General features: G+C 42.1%; 1 protein-coding gene across 50 annotated transcripts in view; it reads left to right on the forward strand.

Moving 5' to 3' along the window:
• Positions 1–19777, forward strand: part of LRRFIP1 (LRR binding FLII interacting protein 1) — a 177227-nt gene that overhangs the window by 138579 nt on the left and 18871 nt on the right. For 24 of the 50 annotated variants that reach the window (XR_010591662.1, XR_006175448.2, XM_065562195.1 and 21 more), the window contains 8 exons: positions 9039–9071; positions 10678–10803; positions 12257–12328; positions 15814–15984; positions 16949–17041; positions 17710–17802; positions 18963–19055; positions 19486–19627. Coding sequence is in view for 47 of the 50 variants with exons in the window: in XM_065562195.1 (XP_065418267.1) it covers positions 9039–9071; positions 10678–10803; positions 12257–12328; positions 15814–15984; positions 16949–17041; positions 17710–17802; positions 18963–19055; positions 19486–19627 (823 nt within the window). In the remaining 3 variants the exon portion in view is untranslated. The remainder of the gene's footprint in view (positions 1–9038; positions 9072–10677; positions 10804–12256; positions 12329–15813; positions 15985–16948; positions 17042–17709; positions 17803–18962; positions 19056–19485; positions 19628–19777) is intronic. The other 26 variants (XR_010591663.1, XM_065562199.1, XM_065562174.1 and 23 more) reach the window with 4 other exon arrangements.

Consider the following 19777-nt stretch of genomic DNA (forward strand, 5'->3'; position numbering starts at 1 on the left):
CATGTCCGGCTTTTTGGAAATTCCTCCCAGACGGGGATTTGAGGACCAAAAAGTCGGACATGTCTGGGAAAATTCGGACGTATGGTAACCCTACCCCAGAGCCTCCTCCCCCCTGCCTGCCCGCCGGAACCCCAGGCCTCACTTCAGAGCCGCTTCCTCCCACCCGCCAGACCCCCCAGGCCTCACCCCAGAGCTGCCTCCCACCCGCCTGACCCTCTAAGCCTCACCCCAGAGCCACCTCCTGCCCGCCCACCTGACCCCCCAGGCCTCACCCCAGAGCCGCCTCCTGCCCTCCCGCCGGACCCCCCAGGCCTCACCCCAGAGCCACCCGCTCTCCACAGTGCCCATCCTCAGCCTTCTCCTGCCTCAGTGCCCCCTCTCCTGAGAGCCTGCCCTCCGCAGCCCCCCCCACTCTCCACAGCCCCTGCCCCATAGCCCCCACCTTCCATAGCGCCCCCCACCTCTGTCCTCCCCTTCACCTTCCTCCATAACCCCTATCCTTCATTTCCCCACCTCCTCCCATAGCCCAACCCCTCCACAGCCCCCCACTCTCCACAGCCCATGCCTCAGAGCTCCCCACTCTTCACTTCCCTCAGGGGAGCCTCCACCCCGCTCCCAGACGGACCTGGCCAGGCTGCGGGAGGCACTGCAGCGCGGGCCTTTCCTGGGTGGGGGAGCTCGGGCTCCCGGGATCCGCCGCTGCCGCGCACTGAGAAACTTTCCCCTGCACCAGGACCCACCCCCAGGCAGCAGCTCCGCCGGGGGGGAGGCAGCTCCGGCTGCACGGACCGCTGGCGGGGGGGCTCCTTGCACGGCCGGGACGGAGGGGGGAGACTGAGGCTCTGCCAGAGCTGCGGGGGATGCTCGGAGGAGGGAGAAGCAGCTGCGGGTCCCCCACACCAGCAGCTGGCTGCAGAGACACCACCGCTCCTAGCTGTGGGGCGCAGGGTTGCAGCAGCACAGGGGGGTTGCAATCCGCAGGCTGAGCGAGCTGACACCCCAAGAGGAGAGGGGGCAGTGGGTAGGTTTATCATACGTCCGTATTTTCTGGACGTTTTTATATATTTAAAAAATCCGGACGGCAATTAACAACTAAAAAGCCGGACATGTCCAGGGAAATACGGACGTATGGTAACCCTAATCTGTGCTATGTTCCTTTTCCCATTTCTTGGAGACATTCAGAAGGGTGGGGACCAATGGTCAGTTTTTTTTGTAGCCTATGAGGGGCTGTACTAGATTGGCATCACAATATTTTCATTATAAGCCATGTCTTTGAAAATGCAAGTGCGGTTAGGAGAATGTGCAGGCCTTGTTGTAACAAACCAACATAGTAATTGTTTAGCAGAGCTGCAACTAACTCCTTACTCCTAACTAACACCTTTAATGATGAACAGAATACAAGTGATAACAGAAGTAGATTTAATTCTAAGCAAATTTGTTAATTGTTTGATACTTTGCCCTCAATTTTCACAGCTTTCATCCAATCCAGTCTTCCATTCAATTTTAAAATTTTACTGGTATATCAAAGTTGACAGCTATAGCCAGTGAAGAGTGACAGATCTGTTTGTGCTTCAGCTTGTCTGGAGTGGAGGTCTGCTGCAGTGCTGACTTGCATTCCAGAAATTCCCGATATGTTTGTTTAAGTAAGAAAGATTGATTTAACAGGCTTTCCTTATCTAAGTTAGTTACAAAGAATCCTGAAGAAACACCTAATCCTCACCTGACAAAGTTCAAAGGTTTTCTTGCTAGTAAGTAACCTTTAAAAGTTCTGTGCTGATTCCTACAGCAAGGTAGACTTTGACTATTATTGAAATGCACAAGACTTTAATATGGCCCTGTGTGTGCCCATAGAATTTACCTCTTTCAGACTGTCCTTTTAAGGAGTAGCGTTTGATTACATCAGTCACTGTTTCCCAATGAGGCAGGAAGGAACACTACATTCTGATTATTAAAATTAGTAATAAAAATTCTTTCCTCAGTGTTAAGGTTAGTTTATAATTCCTTGTATCTAATTACTGTCCATCTCTCATTCAGCATTAGTGTGTCCTGTCCATCTCAGAGGTGGTGCTGTTTCAACCTTTCTTGATTATGAGTTTGAGACTGCCCTCTGGTGCTGGATTTATAGAGCAGAAAAGGTCAACACAACTGTGAAATTGTACCAATGGTGAGCTCACTCCACTAAGAACCAAATACTCTACTAGTTTTAGAATAGAAAATGTGATCTCAGATTTCATTCATGTCACAACAAACAGAAAATAAGACCTTGTTTTTTATGGGGAAAATGATCTAATCACATGTCACTGAAATGAAGCTGAGGAGCAATTCAATGATGCATGCACACAGTGGCTGTGGACTTTTTAGCACCTGATGCCATACAACATAAGGTCCTCTAGCAGCTGCTTTGTCAAAATTTATAAGCATACGTGGTCTAGTTTAAGAGGCTGGTGTCTGGGAGTTCTGGATTAAAGGCCTGACTCTTCTGCTGATTTAGTTTGACCTTGAAGTCACTTAACTTCGTTGTTCCTGTTTATTTGTCGCAGACTGGGGATAATATGAACCTATTTCATGGGGGTATTGAGGTCTATTCAGTAAATGTTTGTAAAACACTTGAAGAGCTTCATAGAATCATAAAATATTAGGGTTGGAAGGGACCTCAAGAGGTCATCTAGTCCGACACTCTGCTCAAAACAGGACCAATTCCCAGACAGATTTTTACCCCATTTCCCTAAATGGCCTCCTCAAGGATTGAACTCACAACCCTGGAGGTTTAGCAGGCCAATGCTCAAACCACTGAGCTATCCCCTCCCTTCCACTATATTAGTGCACAATGGTGATGCTGGCACTAGATATGTGTAGAGGCAAGACATTTGTAGGGTTAATATCAAATATTTGCGAGTTAAGTGGAAAGAGTAAGGGAAATAAGTTTCAAATGTATTAAAAACTGCAGTAGTTCATTACTGTTTATGAAGAATAGGCAATACTTCCATATATGGACTTGTAGAATTATTCTGCTCCTGCTTGGCTTCCAGCTGCATTCAGCCCTCTGATAGTGCTGACACTTTTGTAATATGGCTCTGCTTTTATTCTGAAAAATAACCTTCAAAAGAGGCTGAACTCTGATCCCTTTGTGATGTGCTTATTTTACAAAGAACAGCTTGTACCCCTTGCCAGATTACAATGCTGCACATAGGAATTTTCCTGAAAATGACTCTACGTACGCCTTCCTTCTCCTTCTCTCTTGCATAACCCCCCATGAAATGATGGGCATTCAGGTGGTGGTCTGTTAGTAGATATGAGTATTATACATTATTAAAACGTATAGATTTTGATTTATTTCAATAGTCCTACAATAAAAAGCTTTTACATTTTTATTAGCTGTATTCCTATTTATATTACTTTCTTGGCAAGTACTTTATTCTTTCATTTTTTCTGTAGCATATATTTATTAGCTATTATTTTTACAGTAAAAAGTATGGTGAGCAGTTCGGAGGCTGTTAGGTTGTTCTCCATCGGTTTGCTTGTGTGATAGCATTCTTTGTTGCACAGAAACTTGGAAGTTCAGCATTGTTTGTTTGGCAAGAACTTTGTGTAACCTCAAAGAAAAACAAACTTTCTTTCCTGAACTTTCACTGTTTACAGTTTCCACTTGGTTCAAATGTTAAGGGCCTTTTACCATGCTGATGTCTGTTCTTAACTAACTGGGGATAGCTGAGGGCATTTCTACACTATAGACTTCTGCCAGTGCAAGTTACGTCAGCATAAAAGCTGCTGCAGTTAATATATTGCTTGTGCGCATCCTCCTCATGTCAGCACTGCAAGAACTCACCAGGAGTGTGGTGCACCATGGGTAGGTATCCCAGTATGCAACCCAGTGCCACCATTCAGGGCACTGTCTTTTTGGGACGTTTTGGCAATGCATGATGGGGCAGAAACGAGTCGTGCAGGAGTGACTGGGACTGCAGAGTCAGGTTCCCATTATGGCTCCATTTTCTGCAAGAGATGGTGAATGTAGCTGAAATCTTACTTCTGAGGGTAACAAAGGCACAGAGAGCACAGCTGTTGCTGGTGTCTCAAAGCCATCCAGACCTGTATGCTGCTAGCCTGTTGACTGCAATGGTGCCTGCTGAAGTTATTGCTGACTGGCACAGGAAGGTGTCCTACCGCGGAGGAAGAAATAAGGCTGCCATCCCTAGAAACTTTTGGGAGAGGATTGCAATATACGTCCATGGAAATTTCACTAAGATTTTTGAAGAGGATTCAAGGGACACCCCTGTGTACATAAAATGCTCCATATGGGCCCCCTGCTAATTCTGCAGGAGCAATGAAAAACCGAGAGCAACTCTACCTCTTTATTGTACTCACGGCCTTTTCTAGTACAAGTAAATTAATGAAAAGTCAGTGGCTGTGTCCTGCTAAGTTGGGGGGAGATATCAGTACATCATTGTAATGGGAAATACAATCACACATTTACCTGAGGTTCCTTCTCCTGCATCAGGCTTCCCTGTGCTCAACTACTGGCACTGATTGGACTGCAGTGGATTCTCAAACAGCTCCTGGCTCATGGAATAGCTGGACCCCCCCAGTCGCAGGACCCCCACTCTCCTCCTCACTGTTCACACCAGGGGCCTTGGAGTATCCACAGTGGTGTGTAGGGTGGCGGTGGGGTGTTCACCAAATATGACATGTAGTTCTTTGTAAAAGCAGGAGGTCTGCGGCTCAGCACCAGATTGATTGCCGGCCTCCCTGGCCTTCTGGTATGCCTGCTGCAGTTCCTTTACTTTCACACGGCACTGCTGCTGAACCCTGTCTCACTCCTCTCCTGCATTTCCTGTACAATCTGCTCATAGATGTCCATGTTTCTGTGGCCGGTCCATAGCTGTGCTTGCATAGCCTCTTCTCTCTACAGGCCCCGGAGATAAAATACCTCCTGTCTGCTCCAGGCAGGAACATGTCTGGAGTGTGCAGCCAACATGGCTGGTGGGGCAGTTGCACACAGCAGTGGAAAGCTGCTAGGTGTACTTGCCAAGATGGGACAATCAGGAAAAGGCATTTCAAAAATTTGTGGGGTTTTAATGGGTGTGGGGAACTTCTGGTCTCTGTCACCCTGGAGAGTGGAGTTGACAACCGTGACCAGAGCAGTCAGTATCGGGCATTGTGGGATAGCTGCTGGAGGACTGTTTGCATTAACCTTAATCAACCCTATGTCTACATTTGTGCTGTGTCAACTTCAGTACATGGACCATGGCTCAATGCCACTTGGCGAGGTGCTGTTACTTGTGCATAATGAAGAACTTACATTGGTGGGAGGCAAATTTAAGTGTAGACTTATGCACAATTAGGTCGACACAAGGAGGCCTACGGCACTCTAATATTATCGTGGTGACCAGGCCTTAGGTTGGAGCTTAAAATGGCCCTAAAGGGATCCCTCAAAGGACCTACTATTCTCCTTAAACTACCTTATAAAACTCACCTGGAGAGCCATCAGGTCTTGGAATTTTAGTACTTGCCATGCTTGGTGTTACCTCTAAGATTTCTTCTTCTATTATCTACAGTTTCTTTATCAATTTCATGTATTTTTGGCAAGCCTGCTACTTCCAGATATCTTTGAATCACTTCAGAGCTTGTGTAAATGAAGTAGAGTGGGTTTATAATCAGCAAAAGTAGCACACATCACTATGGTGTGTATCTGTTGCTGACTGTTAATTGGCAGCGTAATGGTTGCTTTTGAATCACTATAAGTTTAAGACCGTAACTTACCACTTTTATTTCCTGTTTCATAAAACATTGGTTTTATATATCTAAGGGCTTCTTCAGTGGCATGTGTCATCAACATATTTAGTTTCCCACTAATATTAGTTAACTATTTATATACTATTTTGACCCTGGGGTTTTATGAATCTCCTGATTTTAATTTTTCTTAAGCAGAACCTCTCAATTGAAAAAGGAGATTATCAGCTGACCCCTAAAAACTTCTCCAAATGCCTACCACAGAAGATATCTCTTTGTTCAATACTTTTAAATGATATAAATATAATGTCCTCTTTAATTGTTGTTGTCCAGTTTTTGTCTTGGAGAAGCTTAACTCATTGTCCATAAATCATCTTTGAGATCCACACCAACCATGCAGTATAACTTCTAATGGGGTTATTTGACTATGCCAGTTTCTATAGATCTTGTCTGCTTCATTAAAGATTTAGAAACAAGCATTTCATAGAATCATAGAAGATTAGGGTTGGAAGAGACCTCAGGAGGTCATCTAGTCCAACCCCTTGCTCAAAGCAGGACCAGCACCAACTAAATTATCCCAGCCAGGGCTTTGTCAAGCCAGGCCTTAAAAGATGGAAATTCCACCACCTCCCTAGGTAACCCATTCCAGTGCTTCACCACCTTCCTAGTGAAATAGTTTTTCCTAATATCCAACCTAAACCTCCCCGACTGCAATTTGAGACCATTGCTCCTTGTTCAGTCATCTGCCACCACTGAGAACAGCCGAGTTCCATCCTCTTTGGAATCCCCCTTCAGGTAGTTGAAGGCTGCTATCTCATCCCCCCTCACTCTTCTCTTCTGCAGACTAAATAAGCCCAGTTCTCTCAGCCTCTCCTCATAAGTCATGTTCCCCAGCCCCCTACTCATTTTTGTTGCCCTCTGCTGGACTCTCTCCAATTTGTCCACATCCTTTGTGTGTGTGGTGGTGGTGGTGGGGGGGGGGGGGGGCGCAAAACTGGACGCAATACTCCAGATGTGGCCTTACCAGAGCCAAATAGAGGGGAATAATCACTTCCCTCGATCTGCTGGCAGTGCTCCTACTAATGCAGCCCAATATGCTGTTAGCTTTCTTGGCAACAGGGGCACACTGTTGACTGATATCCAGTTTCTCAACCACTGTAATCCCCGGGTCCTGTTCTGCAGAACTGCTGATTAGCCAGTCGGTCCCCAGCCTGTAGCAGTGCATGGGATTCTTCTGTCCTAAGTGCAGGACTCTGCACTTGTCCTTGTTGAACCTCATCAGATTTCTTTTGGCCCAATCCTCCAATTTGTCTAGGTCACTCTGGACCCTATCCTTCCCCCTCAGTTTAGTGTCATCCGCGAACTTGCTGAGGGTGCAATCCATCCCATCATCCAGATCTCTGGTTACCTGAGATGGAATAGTTGGTACGGAAAGGTTAATGCTACACCTATTTCTTTATTTTTTCTTTCTTATCAGATTTGTCCCAGTAAGAAATTGGTCTACAGTTGAAGGCTTTTCCAAGTAGGATTTACCCTTCCCAAAGTGTTGCAGTATCTTAAAGAAATGTTTTTAAAATGTGCTTTGCTTTTGACTTGGATCCTAGACTGAGCCCACTATTGTTAATAACTCCGCAATTGTGCTGTTTAATCAAATAAACCATCCTTCAGTCTTAAAATGATCATTAATCTGAAAATGTCCGTGTTTAGCAAATATGCCTTTGGCAGAAGCAAAAAAGTCATATTGAAACCAATTCTTTCCTGCCACAATCTGATCCTCCTGAAAATGAGTTTCTTGAAGTGAAATAATCTGAGTGGTTTTTTTAGTTCTACCAGACCTCTTTTCCTTTTAATGACATTACTTAGCCCTTTGACATTCAAAAATGATACCTTAAAGGGAAAGACACTGATAACTCGTTAGCTTATCCAAAACTTGAAGGTTGTATGTTTCTTCGGCTGTTTGAAGGCATGAACCATTGTATGGCAGATGTTTCATTTCTAATTATGTTGTATTCATAATTGTGTGCCTGAGTGGGCTTGATTTCTGCTTGTAAACTTCCGTAGTTAATTCCTTTATTAATCCTCTTACCACCTTTCCAGTCCCCCCGCCCCCCGTATTCCCCTTCCTTTACATCCAAAAATAAAATACCAAAATAGCATTATATCAGTCCTCAAATGACTGACTTGCTGAGCCTGAAATAGAGATGGACAGAATTTTATTTGGAATGCTCTGTTCCATTTTTTTCAAACAAGGTCAATGTTCCATTTCAGCCTTTTCGGAAAAGAACCTTTTGATTTTTTTTAAGTTATTTTTTTAGTTCCGTTTTATATTATATAACATTTTAAAAGGTGAAATTGGAACAAGATGTTCTAATTTGATCAGGATGAAATATTTTTACCCAAAGCAAAACTTCTTGAATTTAGTTTCATGGGTATTTTTTTTTGTTGTGTTTTGGAACTGAAATTTCAAATTTGCAGTTTTTTCCTGCCCAACTCTTACCCTAAACCACTGTACTCTCCCCTTGAACACTTGGACTACTTCTTTTTGCAATCCAAGGGAGGTACATTCTCTGCCAATGGGACTTCAACCCTTGCCCTTAGGGATAGATTACCACCTGATCATTTGCACTACATTGGGAGGATTTACATAGATCCCAAGGGCCCCTCCTTGTGCCTATCTATTTTCCCCAGTCTCCTCCATGTGTGAGACACACTCTAAATATTTTATTTTCTATTTGTAATATAAAGAACTCAGCTACAACAAAGTTATGGCCACCCCAAGACCACCTTCTGGTTAATCTCATTCATCTTTTCTTTTTCTACCCCCCTTTTCAGCAGCTTATTATAGTTTAGTTTCTAATCTGGAGTATGCTCTTGGGTGGCTGAGATTTGGATATGGATTTCTATTCCAAGTGATTTATATGTGGCCTATACAAATGTCTAATTTCTGAATGATTTGAAATTATTTGAAATATGGCTTTCTTGATTAAGGTAAAAAGAACTTACATAACACACGAGCAGTCCTAACAGAAAAATTCACAAGCTTCTCTTTATCAGTTAGAAGAATACCCCATCTTAAAATGTATGGTACACCAAGGAAGACTTGAGGTGTGATCCAGACTGCTTCCTCCCCCAAATGCCATTACAGTGCTATGTATTGTGGTTGCTCTTTGAGCGGAATATCTTGCCAGTGAACCTTCTTCCTCTGATCCCTAGCAGAGTTAGGTTTAAAAGCAAACAGCCTGCCTTATTTTGTCTTCCCTTTGTCCAATATTATCCAATTATTGCTTCTAAATAATCTCTTTTGTTTGCAGGTTGAAGAAAGGCCAGAAAAAGACTTTGAGAAGGTAAGAAAGTTGACATGAATTATATTGATCATAACACACATCTTACCACTTTTCCATATGTTAAACTTGCATTAAATTTACACAAATTTTGAATAAAATCCATGGCAGGATATGGCTTCATATAGTAAGAACATAAGAATGACCACACTGGATCAGACCAGCGGTCCATTTAGCCATGATCCTGTCTTCTGGCAGTGGCCGGTACCAGATGCTTCAGAGGGAATTAATAGAACTGGGGCAATTGTCTAGTGATCCAAACCCCTGTCGTACATTCCCAGCTTCTGGCAGTCGGAGGCTTAGGGACCCCCAAAGCATGGGGTTGTGACCTTGACCCTTTTGGCTAATCGCCATTGATGGACTTATCCTCCATGAACTTACCTAATTCTTTTTAAGCCCTGTTATGGTTTTGTCCTTCACAACATCCCCTGGCAATGAGTTCCGTAAGTTGACTGTATGTTTTGTGAAGAACTACTTCCTTATATTTGTTTTAAACCTGCTGTCTATTAATTTCATTGGGTGACCCTTAGTTCTTGTGTTATGTGAAGCAGTAAATTATTCACTTTCATTTTCTCCACTCCATTCATGATGTTATAGTCCTCTATCGTATCCCCCCTTAGCTGTCTCTTTACCAAGCTGACAAGTGCCAGTCTTTTAAATCTTTTATATGGAAGGTGTTCTATGCCCTTAATCATATTTGTTGCCCTTTTCTGTACCTTTTCCAATTCTTATGTTTCTTTTTTGAGATGGGGGTGACCAGAACTGCACTCAGTATTTGTGTGGACATGCCATGGATTTATATAGTGGCATAATGATATTTTCTGTCTTATCTATCCTTTTCCTAATGGTTCCTAACAGTCTGTTAGCTTTTTTTGATTGCCACTGCACATTGAGTGGATATTTTCAGAAAACTATCCATGACAACGCCAAGATCTTTTTTGAGTGGTAACAGCTACTTTGGATCCCATCATTTTGTAGGAATAGTTGGGATTGTTTTCCAATGCGTGTTACTTTGCATTTATCAACACTGATTTTCATCTGCCATTTTGTTCTCGGTTGCCCAGTTTTGTGAGATTCCTTTGTAACTCTTTGCTGTCTGCTTTGGACTTCACTATCTTAAGTAGTTTTGTCTTGTCTGCTGGGACTGCCAACATGAGTGCCAATTATATAATTTTGGTGGTGTTGGACACCTGTCTACTGTGAATTAAGGCACAGACTTGCTTCTCATAGCTCACCAATTAGCTATCTGATGGTAACTTCTGTCAGTCACTTCCATCCTGTCCCAAATTTGAACTGATGACCTCAAGGTAAAGGTTTCTGTCTCAGTCAGTAGCCATACTATAAATGATCTGAAAAATCTCAGGACATAAAATTTGTTCAACAGAAGGTCTTTTGTGACCCACTGATGCACAGCATGTCTACTGATGATCCATATGCTATAAATGAAAACAACTTTCTTTGTTCCAAAGAGATCATTGTGGTCATTCTGATTGGTACGCATATAAAAAGGCAGATCACATTCTCAAAATATTTACGTGCATTCATTTTTGTGTTTAAAAAGGATTATTTCATAACCCATCTTATTTTAACTGTGTATGTATGGTTCTAGGGAGCTCGTACTGTGTCAAGCTTATCAGCAGCTACACTAGCCTCTCTGGGTGGAACTTCCTCCCGGAGAGGCAGTGGGGACACCTCCATCTCCGTTGATACTGAGGCATCCATTAGAGAAATTAAGGTAAGAAGTCTTTGTAAGTAACATGTATTGGTAGGAACTGTCTCTTGCTAGAGGAGTCATTCCAGTCAGAATGTATTTATCTATGTCTTGAAGTTTTTCACTAAGTTTGACCTAGTAAGCAGTGGAATTATTTAAAAGCATAGTTTTATATTTTTCCATCAGTATGTGTGAGAAATTACACATGCAAATCAGTATTGGCAGGAGTGACCAAAAACAGCTCATTCATCTAAAGACTTGGCCCTCCTGAAGTCTAAATGTGGGCAGTAACCGTGGTCTGTTTTATGCAGAGTTGTGTCGCCATTTTGGCCCCAGGATATTAGAGAGACAAGGTAGGTGAGGTACTATTTTTTTATTGGACCAACTTCTGTTGGTGAGAGAGCCAAGCTTTCACAGAGTTCTTCTTCGGGTGATCTGAAGAAGAGCTCTATGTAAATTCGAAAGCTTCTCTCTCAGCAACAGAAGTTGGTCCAATAAAAGATATTACTATGGTCTGTTTTGTATTTTCATTTTATTGGTTGGTTAAAAATCTTATTTTTTGGAAAAATGGTGCATAGTTGTTCTAAAAAGAGATGCTGTAGCACAACTGGAAGTTATGGGCTCGATGTAGGAGGACTTGGGTGAAACACTATGGCCTGTGTTATGCAGGAGATCAGACTAGATGATTGGAATAGTTCCATCTGGTATTAAAAACTATAAAAGTGGAAACAAACCCAGTCCCTTTCTCTCTCTCGCCCTTTGGTCACCCCCAAATTATAATATTTTACTTCTTTTGCAGTTCTAGCATCAGGAGGTGACCAAGGGGGAGGAGGGGGAAGAGAGAGAGAGATTGTGTAAAGCTTTAATTGAGCTCATAATTAAAATGAATGTCTTTATTCCATTTGCCAGTGGTATTTCCCACACTTCCTAGGGTGTCCTGTTGGTGCTCATGTTCCCACTTTTCTCTGAAATGTATCATAGAGTGATGTAGCTGTGAGCACCTCACATGCATTAATAAATTTATCTTCACAACACCGCTGTTGGGTGCTAGTAGAGAAATATCATTCCCATTTTACAAATAGGGAACTGAGGCAGAACGAGAGAGAGAGAGGGGGGGACTTGCCCAATGTCATACAACCTGTGGCAGAGCTGAAAACGGAATTCATGAATTCATGAATGCACAAAAGGATTTTGGTGTAGCAGCTAAACAATCTAGTTCCTTAACCACAAGACCATCATTGTTCTAGAAACATCCCATTTTCCCAGTCAAAATGATTAGGACAGGAATATACATCTGTTCAAGACAGATGATTGTGTGAAAAGCCTATACATCTTTTTATAATGAAGTTTAGAAAACTCAAACTAGAGTAGAAACGTGTCTGTAAATGGGAATTTTGAACACCGGCTTCTCACTCAGCTGTGATTACTGCCCATTAGTTTTCTTGACATCATTCACTTTTTTTGCCATTTCCCTCAGGATATCAATGAGTTAAAGAACCAGATTCAGGATGTAGAAGGCAAATACATGCAGGGATTGAAAGAAATGAAGGTACTGGTTTATTGCAGACTGAACATGTGATATTAACATCAGCTAAACTTTCAGAGAGGCACAGTGAGAGACAGAACTCGAATTTAACCTGCATGCTTTTATGCTGAAGTGTGAATTAACTAAAAGCATTTCATCAGTGAGGAAAACATGCTTCCCATTCTGATGACCAGTAATCATTTCTTGGTAATCAGCACATGTAAATATTTATTAACCTCTGTAGAAAAGGTCATTAATGAGAACTTTTACTACTGTGTGTCTTATATTTTGGTGTCTTGAGAATGTATTTAAATCTCCATCAAAAATTGTAATATAAAGATTAGAGTATATAGAAAAATAATCAGTTACTCCTTTTTAAATATGTCCATAATACAAGAATAGGAAATCACTCAAAATGTGAGGTAAATCTAAAATAAAAGTAAATGCTGGTTATTAAGCATGTAACCAACCTGCGGAGTTCAGTGCCATGGGAAATCAAAGTTAAATACTGTAAATGTATTTTAAAAGGCACTTAGTAGAGCGTCCCAGTAAAACAGTTGGTAAGTTATGCGTGCCTGAGGGAGAGGCAATCATATCTCATGCTATACAAGCAGCCCTGGTAGAACTTCCATATTGTATGGGGTAAACTGTTGCTGCAGCTGCAGGGGAGGAACGCCTACAAATTCCATGAATGCACAAAAGGATTTTGGTGTAGCAGCTAAACAAATGTATCAGTTTGACACTTTACACTATGTATTCAGCAGCATTGGCTCACGTTTTGAAAACAGAAGGCATGTAAAGATGAGTGTACTGGGGACTTGGCATACCAGATACTGTAATACAGTACATATTAGCGTAAATGTTAATTAAAATTCAAACTTTCTCTCCTACTTTTTCCTCATCTGTTCAGTAGTAAAAGATACTCGGTTACTGGCATCTTAGATGACCTGCAAATGGAAAAAATAGTTTGTGCTTTTTTTGCATCTTTTAGCTATATGAAGCCTAAACTTTTTTCTCTTATAGATCACAAAATATATATTAGATTCTGAAAACTAATCTACCTTACCCTTTGAGAATAAGTTAACTAGATTTTTGTGATATTGTTCCCTTCAAGTGCATTTATAGCGTTTTTATCCAGGTCTGCTTGTGTCTTCGAAGACCAACAACTTTTTGCTTAGCCACCTCTGACCTTGCTTTTGGCGTAGAATGAGGAACGTATACCTAATTAAAAATTCATTTCCAGCTATAGTAACTTTCTTCAGAATTTGCCAGGAAGAGACTGGAACATTTTAAGCAAACTAAATTCATCCCCTCCCAGAATAAAAGTGTTAAATAGTGAATAGCTTGAAACCTCCGTCTGATTTAGGCTATTTCTTTAGTGGTTTTATTGTCTGTATTCAAATTTAGAATTATTAAATGACAGGTAGATAGTCCAGGGTTGGGATAGAATTTGATAATACTAATAAAACTAAATTAGCCATGTTCTACTATGATTCTGCATTTACCCTTAACTGTGTGTGCTTTCGTGCCAACTAATTTTAAGGGTTTAATTAATCATGTAGCTGCTTTGATTCCTGATTGCCCTTTCAGCAACTGAAATTTCTTATACAGTACACCTGCAACATGCACCGGTAACATGATTCACATGTAATGATGAGACAGAAGTTCTTGTACCTTTAAAATGTCAGATTGTCTTATTCTTTAATAGTATGCCAAAACAGATTATTAATTTGAAAAGTAAGTATTTTGTCATCTTTTCAGATTTAAGTCTGCACATTTCCACCTGGAATGTTTATGGATCTAGTAGAAGTGGAATATTATAAATATCCAAAATTTATCATGGAGGTCCATATAATGCTAGCAATATGACTTCATGAATTGGTGGATTGTTGATCCTAGCTTTAAATTAAGACCTCTGTATAGGCACCTCTTTTGTTTCTTGCCTGCATACTTGCACTGCTGTGCTTTTGAAAGTTGCTGTTCGGGTGGTCTTCATTCAAATTGTATACCTGGAGAGGGTTTAGACCTGCAATGTGACATGGCAAATGGTACCGTTTTATCTTGCCGACACTGCAGCTATTCTTATATCTGAACTGTTCTCATGCTCAGCCTGAGTTCATAAATCTGAATTGCCTAGACAGTCGGAACTTGATCTTAGTAAAGCAGGTTAAGAAAGGGGGTCTAATCAAAGAAGGGGTAAGCATGGGGGGAAAAAAATTTGTTTCACGCTTCATCTGAAGCAAAAATCTAACTAAAAATGGAGTATAAAGGGCTGGTCTGCACTGAAAATGGACATTACATGGCTGGTGTCTCAGGTGGGTGAAAAATCTACCCCCCTGAGGGGCGTGGCTATGCTGACCTAACTAACCCCTAAAGCAGACAGCACTACATCAATAGAAAAATTCTTCTGTCGACCTAGCTGCTGCCTCTTTGGGAGGTGGACTAACTGCAGTGATGGGAGAACCCTTCCCATTGCTGTAGTGAGTGTCTAAGCCAGGGGTCTCAAACACGCAGCTCCTCGCATGCTTCCCCCCCCAGCGTTTACCTAGAGCGGCTCCAGCCTGATGCACATCGGGAAGGGTAGGCTGCCTGCCCTGCCCTGCCCCCTGCCGCTCTGGGAAGCAGCTGGAACATGGGGAAGGGGGGGCACAGGGTTCTGTGTGCTGCTCTTGCTTCAGGCAGCGCCCCCAGCAGCTCCCATTGGCCACAGTTTCCCGTTCCTGGCCAATGGGAGCTGCTGGGGGTAGTGCCTGAAGCAGCAGCAACACACAGACCCCTTTGCTCCTCCTCCCCCAGGTTCCGGCCACTTCCCAGAGCGGTGCGGGGACAGGCAGGCAGGCAGCCTGCCCTGCCCCTGGTGCATGTCGGGCCGGAGCCCGCCTCCCGCGCCACTCCTGCAGCCCAGCCCCCTGCTATACCCCGCACCCCTCCTGCAGCCCAACCCCCTGCTGTACCCCACACCACTCTTGCACCACACCCCAACTCCCTGCCCTGAGCCCCCACCACACCCCTGCTGCCCTCCCTGGGGGCAGGAAGGGGGCAGGGTTGGAATGGGGGCAGGGCCTCATGGAAGGGGTGGAGTGGGTGCGGGGCCAAGGGTGGCAGGGGGAGGTGTCAGTAATGCGGCCCTCAGCCAATGTACTAGTCCTCATGTGGCCCTTGTGGTCATTTGAGTTTGAGACCCCTGGTCTAAGCTAACATGCTGCAGTTGGGCCTCTGTAGCATTTTAAGTGCGCGCATAGCCAAAAGGTAGTGTACAGTAACTGCAATTTTTAATTAAACATACTACAGAGTCCTAATTTAAGACCGCAAAAAGCCCAGATATTGCCACCTCTTCTCCCAGGTTTGGGGTCCCAGTCAGCAAAGTTACTTAAGCCCATGGTTAACAGTTGATTCAGTTGGACTGCTTGCATGTCTACAACTAAGCATGTACTTACATACTTTGCAATGTATAAAAGTGCTTTCTTTGAAGTAACCTCTCACTGCACTTACATATTTCTTGTCTTCAGGACTCCCTAGCAGAAGTTGAAGAGAAATATAAAAAGGCTATGGTGTCTAATGCTCAACTAGACAATGAGAAAACAAACTTCATGTACCAAGTCGATACCTTGAAGGATGCATTGTTAGAGTTAGAAGAACAGCTGGCAGAATCCAGGAGGCAATATGAAGAGAAAAGCAAAGTGAGTATGAACACTTTTTGAGAAGCTGAAAGTTGTTTGAAAAAATGTTTTCAGGGAAGAGATAGTACTTTAAAAAAAATGGAAGGGGGGAATGAATCAAGTATATAGAAATCTACCCTTTGAATAGCACTCATTAGCAACTTGGCTGCCTTTTCTGCCTTTATCTGTAGGCACATGAATATGAGATTTAAATTTTATAAGTCAATATCCAGGATATGGTGACTCTTTCACATACAAGCTCATCAGTATAGCTTTATGTATTTCATTTGCATTTTGACTTAGAGAATATCCAAAAAGCCTTTCTGACTCCATAGCGACTTTTGAAGGCTTTCCCGTTTCCTCTGGGACCCGGTTACATACAAAGCTTAATTCAAAAGGCCATAGGAGAGTTGTGTGAGACGTACTTCTTAAACAAATTATGGCATTCATGGGGTTAAATATTGAAAATATACTATTGACTTGAATTATTGTCACCTCACTGAGGTGATGGAATAAACCTCACTGAGTTAACTTTCCTGCAAACTAGTATTTCCTTATGGCTTATGTGGTAACTTCTCAGGAGTTAAATCTTTGACTCATGAGATATTGGTTAGTATGTCCTCCATAGCTCTTGGGAAACTGTTTGCTTTTAAAATTTCACAATAAGAACTGGCCAAGTTGGAGTACTCTACCTTTTGGAAAAGGTAGGTTCCATTCCTAGTCATTATCTTTGAGGTCAGCAGGGCTTGAGTGCTGTAAATGATGTGCATTCCCCTGGCCCCAAAATCCAGACCGCCCAGTGTCTAAATTGAGCATTTGGTTTGAAATAACCCAGTCCCACTCTCGATTTCCTTCATAAGAGACAAACAAGCTTAAAATTGAGATATTGATACTTACCCTTGTGTAAAGCACTTTGAGATCTGTGTATGAACAGCTCTAGGTATTATTATTATGCATGACAAAAAATATTTCCTTGCCTCTCCAGGAATTTGAGCGGGAAAAGCATGCTCATAGCATATTACAGTTTCAGTTCACGGAAATCAAGGAGACCCTGAAGCAAAGAGAAGAAATGCTCGAGGTAAGTAATTACTCCGTTGTCTTTAATGTGGTTGTTTGATTCATGTGTTCCAAACTAACAGTTAGAATATAGAAGGCTTAGACAGGAATGGAGAATCTTAGTCCCTGCCCCAGATTTCTCATCTGATGCAGTACTGTAGGTTCAGTCTGTTAGCCCTGAAATGGTTAGGGCTGATGAAAACAAAAATATTTCAGAAGTACTGTTCGTAGTTGGATTTGTATGTTATGCTGTCTTTAATTTCCCAGAATAAGTTGTTATATGCTCTGGGCTCCTTCTTGTGGTGAGGCTGGAAGAAAAAGGACAATGGCATAAAACTCCAGTAAGGATTCAGAGCAAGATAGTTCCAGTAGACAGGTGTTTGTCGTCATACTAAAGGTGAGAGGTTGGCTGTCCCTAGCTGGGTAGGTTTCAGGAGTTGCATTCATCTCTTTGAAGGAAAACAGTTGCATTTTGACTTAGAGAATATCCAAAAAGCCTTTCTGACTCCAGGAAATGTTATCCATAGCAACTTTTGAAGGCTTTTCTGTTTCCTCTGGGATGCATGTAGGTAGTTTGTTGTACTTTCTTAACACCTGATTTCATTGTTCTTTGCATCACTACAATCTTGAGTTTTTCTTCTGATTAACCCTTTACCTGCTTTCTGTCTCCTTGTGTGCCCCTGCCCTCAGGAAATCCGACAGCTGCAACAGAAACAGGAGAGCTATATCAGGGAAATTTCTGATCTTCAGGAGACGATAGAGTGGAAAGACAAAAAAATAGGGGTAGGAATCGAGCACACCTTCTGAAATGTGCTCAGTTTCACACTGAGCTTCTTTAGCAGACTCTGCACCTGCAAAACCTCAGGAATGAAATATTACCCTATACAACGTGACCCTCAATCTGTCTAATGGACTCTTTACAGAGTTGTGGCTTTAACTTAAAAGATAAGCATTTTCTTGGACCTTATCTTCTGACCAGATTTGAAAATTCACTGGAGTTCATATAACATGGTGAAATGTGTGCACCCCATCATGGATATGTATAACCAAGAAAGGAGTGCCCTTTAGTAAAATACTGGCTATTCATGATGTGGTTTCAATGCTGAATGGAATTGGTTTTCTGTTCAAATGTATTACCTTTACTCTTTTAAACCATAACTGCACTGTTGGAAAGGAGAAAGTGGGCTTGTTTATAGCTCACTGGACTCTTGGGATGAAAATCTTCTTTTTTTCCCCACCAGTGTAAACGAAATGTTAACTCTAAAGAGAAATATGGTATAGGCAGTGGCAGATGAGATGTGAAAGACTCTTTTCTTGGGTGGACAAAAGAAACCTGGCAAGTCGTTTGTCCATGATGTTGTCCTATGACTTATGGCAATTTGAAACCCACAATTTAAAATGGTCAAAGTTTCACTACAGCTGAGAATTTTATACAAGTTTATATTGCATGCTGCATACTTGAGGTATACGCACTATATCCATGACAGACTGCAAAAGTTCCGTGGACGCCACTGAGATCTGTCAGACCAGCTTTCATACCCTTTCTTTAATGTATTTTGATTTAAAAAAAAAACACACCGACACAAAAGTACTATAGGAAATTCCAAGTTAAGAGTATAAAAATCTGTTCTTAGCTGCCTTATTGTATCTAGTTACTGAAAAATCTAATCCCAACACAGCGCAGGATATCGGGTTGAATATTAATTATGACTTCCCCAAACTGAATGTTTGGATTAAGTCATATATTTACTGTATTTACATTTTTTATGAATTTGTAAATTTAGCCTTTAATCTGTTAATTTTCTCCTTTTCATGCATGTCAGTTCCATTAACTTCTGAATATCTGAAACCTGCTTATTCTTATTTCTAACTTGCCTTACATAGTCTCTTCTCCTTTCTTGTTGTCTCCCTGCCTTCTGTCTGTCTGCTCTGTGAACACTCAGGCGTTAGAGAGGCAGAAAGAGTTCTTTGATTCCATAAGGAGTGAGCGGGATGACCTCAGAGATGAGGTGGTTGTGCTGAAGGAACAACTGAAGGTATGCCATAAGAACAGAAGAAACTCTTGTTGCTAAAGCAATTAAGTAATGAGTTGCTGGTTTCTCTTCTGGTGCACTGAACGGAAGAGCTGGTTCCAGCTATCCAGCACTGATGAGCCATATGTACATGTTGCTCTCATTCATTTCAAGAATTTGCTTTTTACTTATCTCCTCTGTGATAGTTGGCACTCCTAATATAGTGAATATAGGTGAGGGGCTGTTGCCCAAGGAACATTTCAGATATTGGGCAACAGAGCTACTTTAAAAAGGTGTTTTTTTTAAGATCTGTTCTGTCAGAACTTTGAACGAGGCATATTCTCATTGGTTTTGTGATGAAGCAACCACTGCTCAGAATATAAAGGGACAAGAATGTTCAGCCAAATATATTGTTTGAACACCAGACTTTAAAATGTTCCTTCCTTATCCACAGAAACACGGAATAATCCCAAACTTGGAAGTAGCCACCAATGGAGAGGCTTTAGATGGTCTCGATAATGAAGCACATTCAGATTCTACCAAGATTACTCCAGGAGCAACTCAGACCCTACAGACAGCTGGGGATGGGACACTAGGTAAGTGCTGACACTCCACTAGAGCAGTGATACTCAGACTATGGCTTGTGAGCCGCAAATGGCTCTTCAATGTGTCTCCTGCGGCTCTTTGCAGCACACGATATTAAAATGCTGGATGCTTTTACTGTGGTATTAACCAATTAAGTTATC

This window comes from Chrysemys picta, chromosome 11 (assembly GCF_011386835.1).
Source record: "Chrysemys picta bellii isolate R12L10 chromosome 11, ASM1138683v2, whole genome shotgun sequence".
Classification (NCBI taxonomy): Eukaryota; Metazoa; Chordata; order Testudines; family Emydidae; genus Chrysemys; species Chrysemys picta.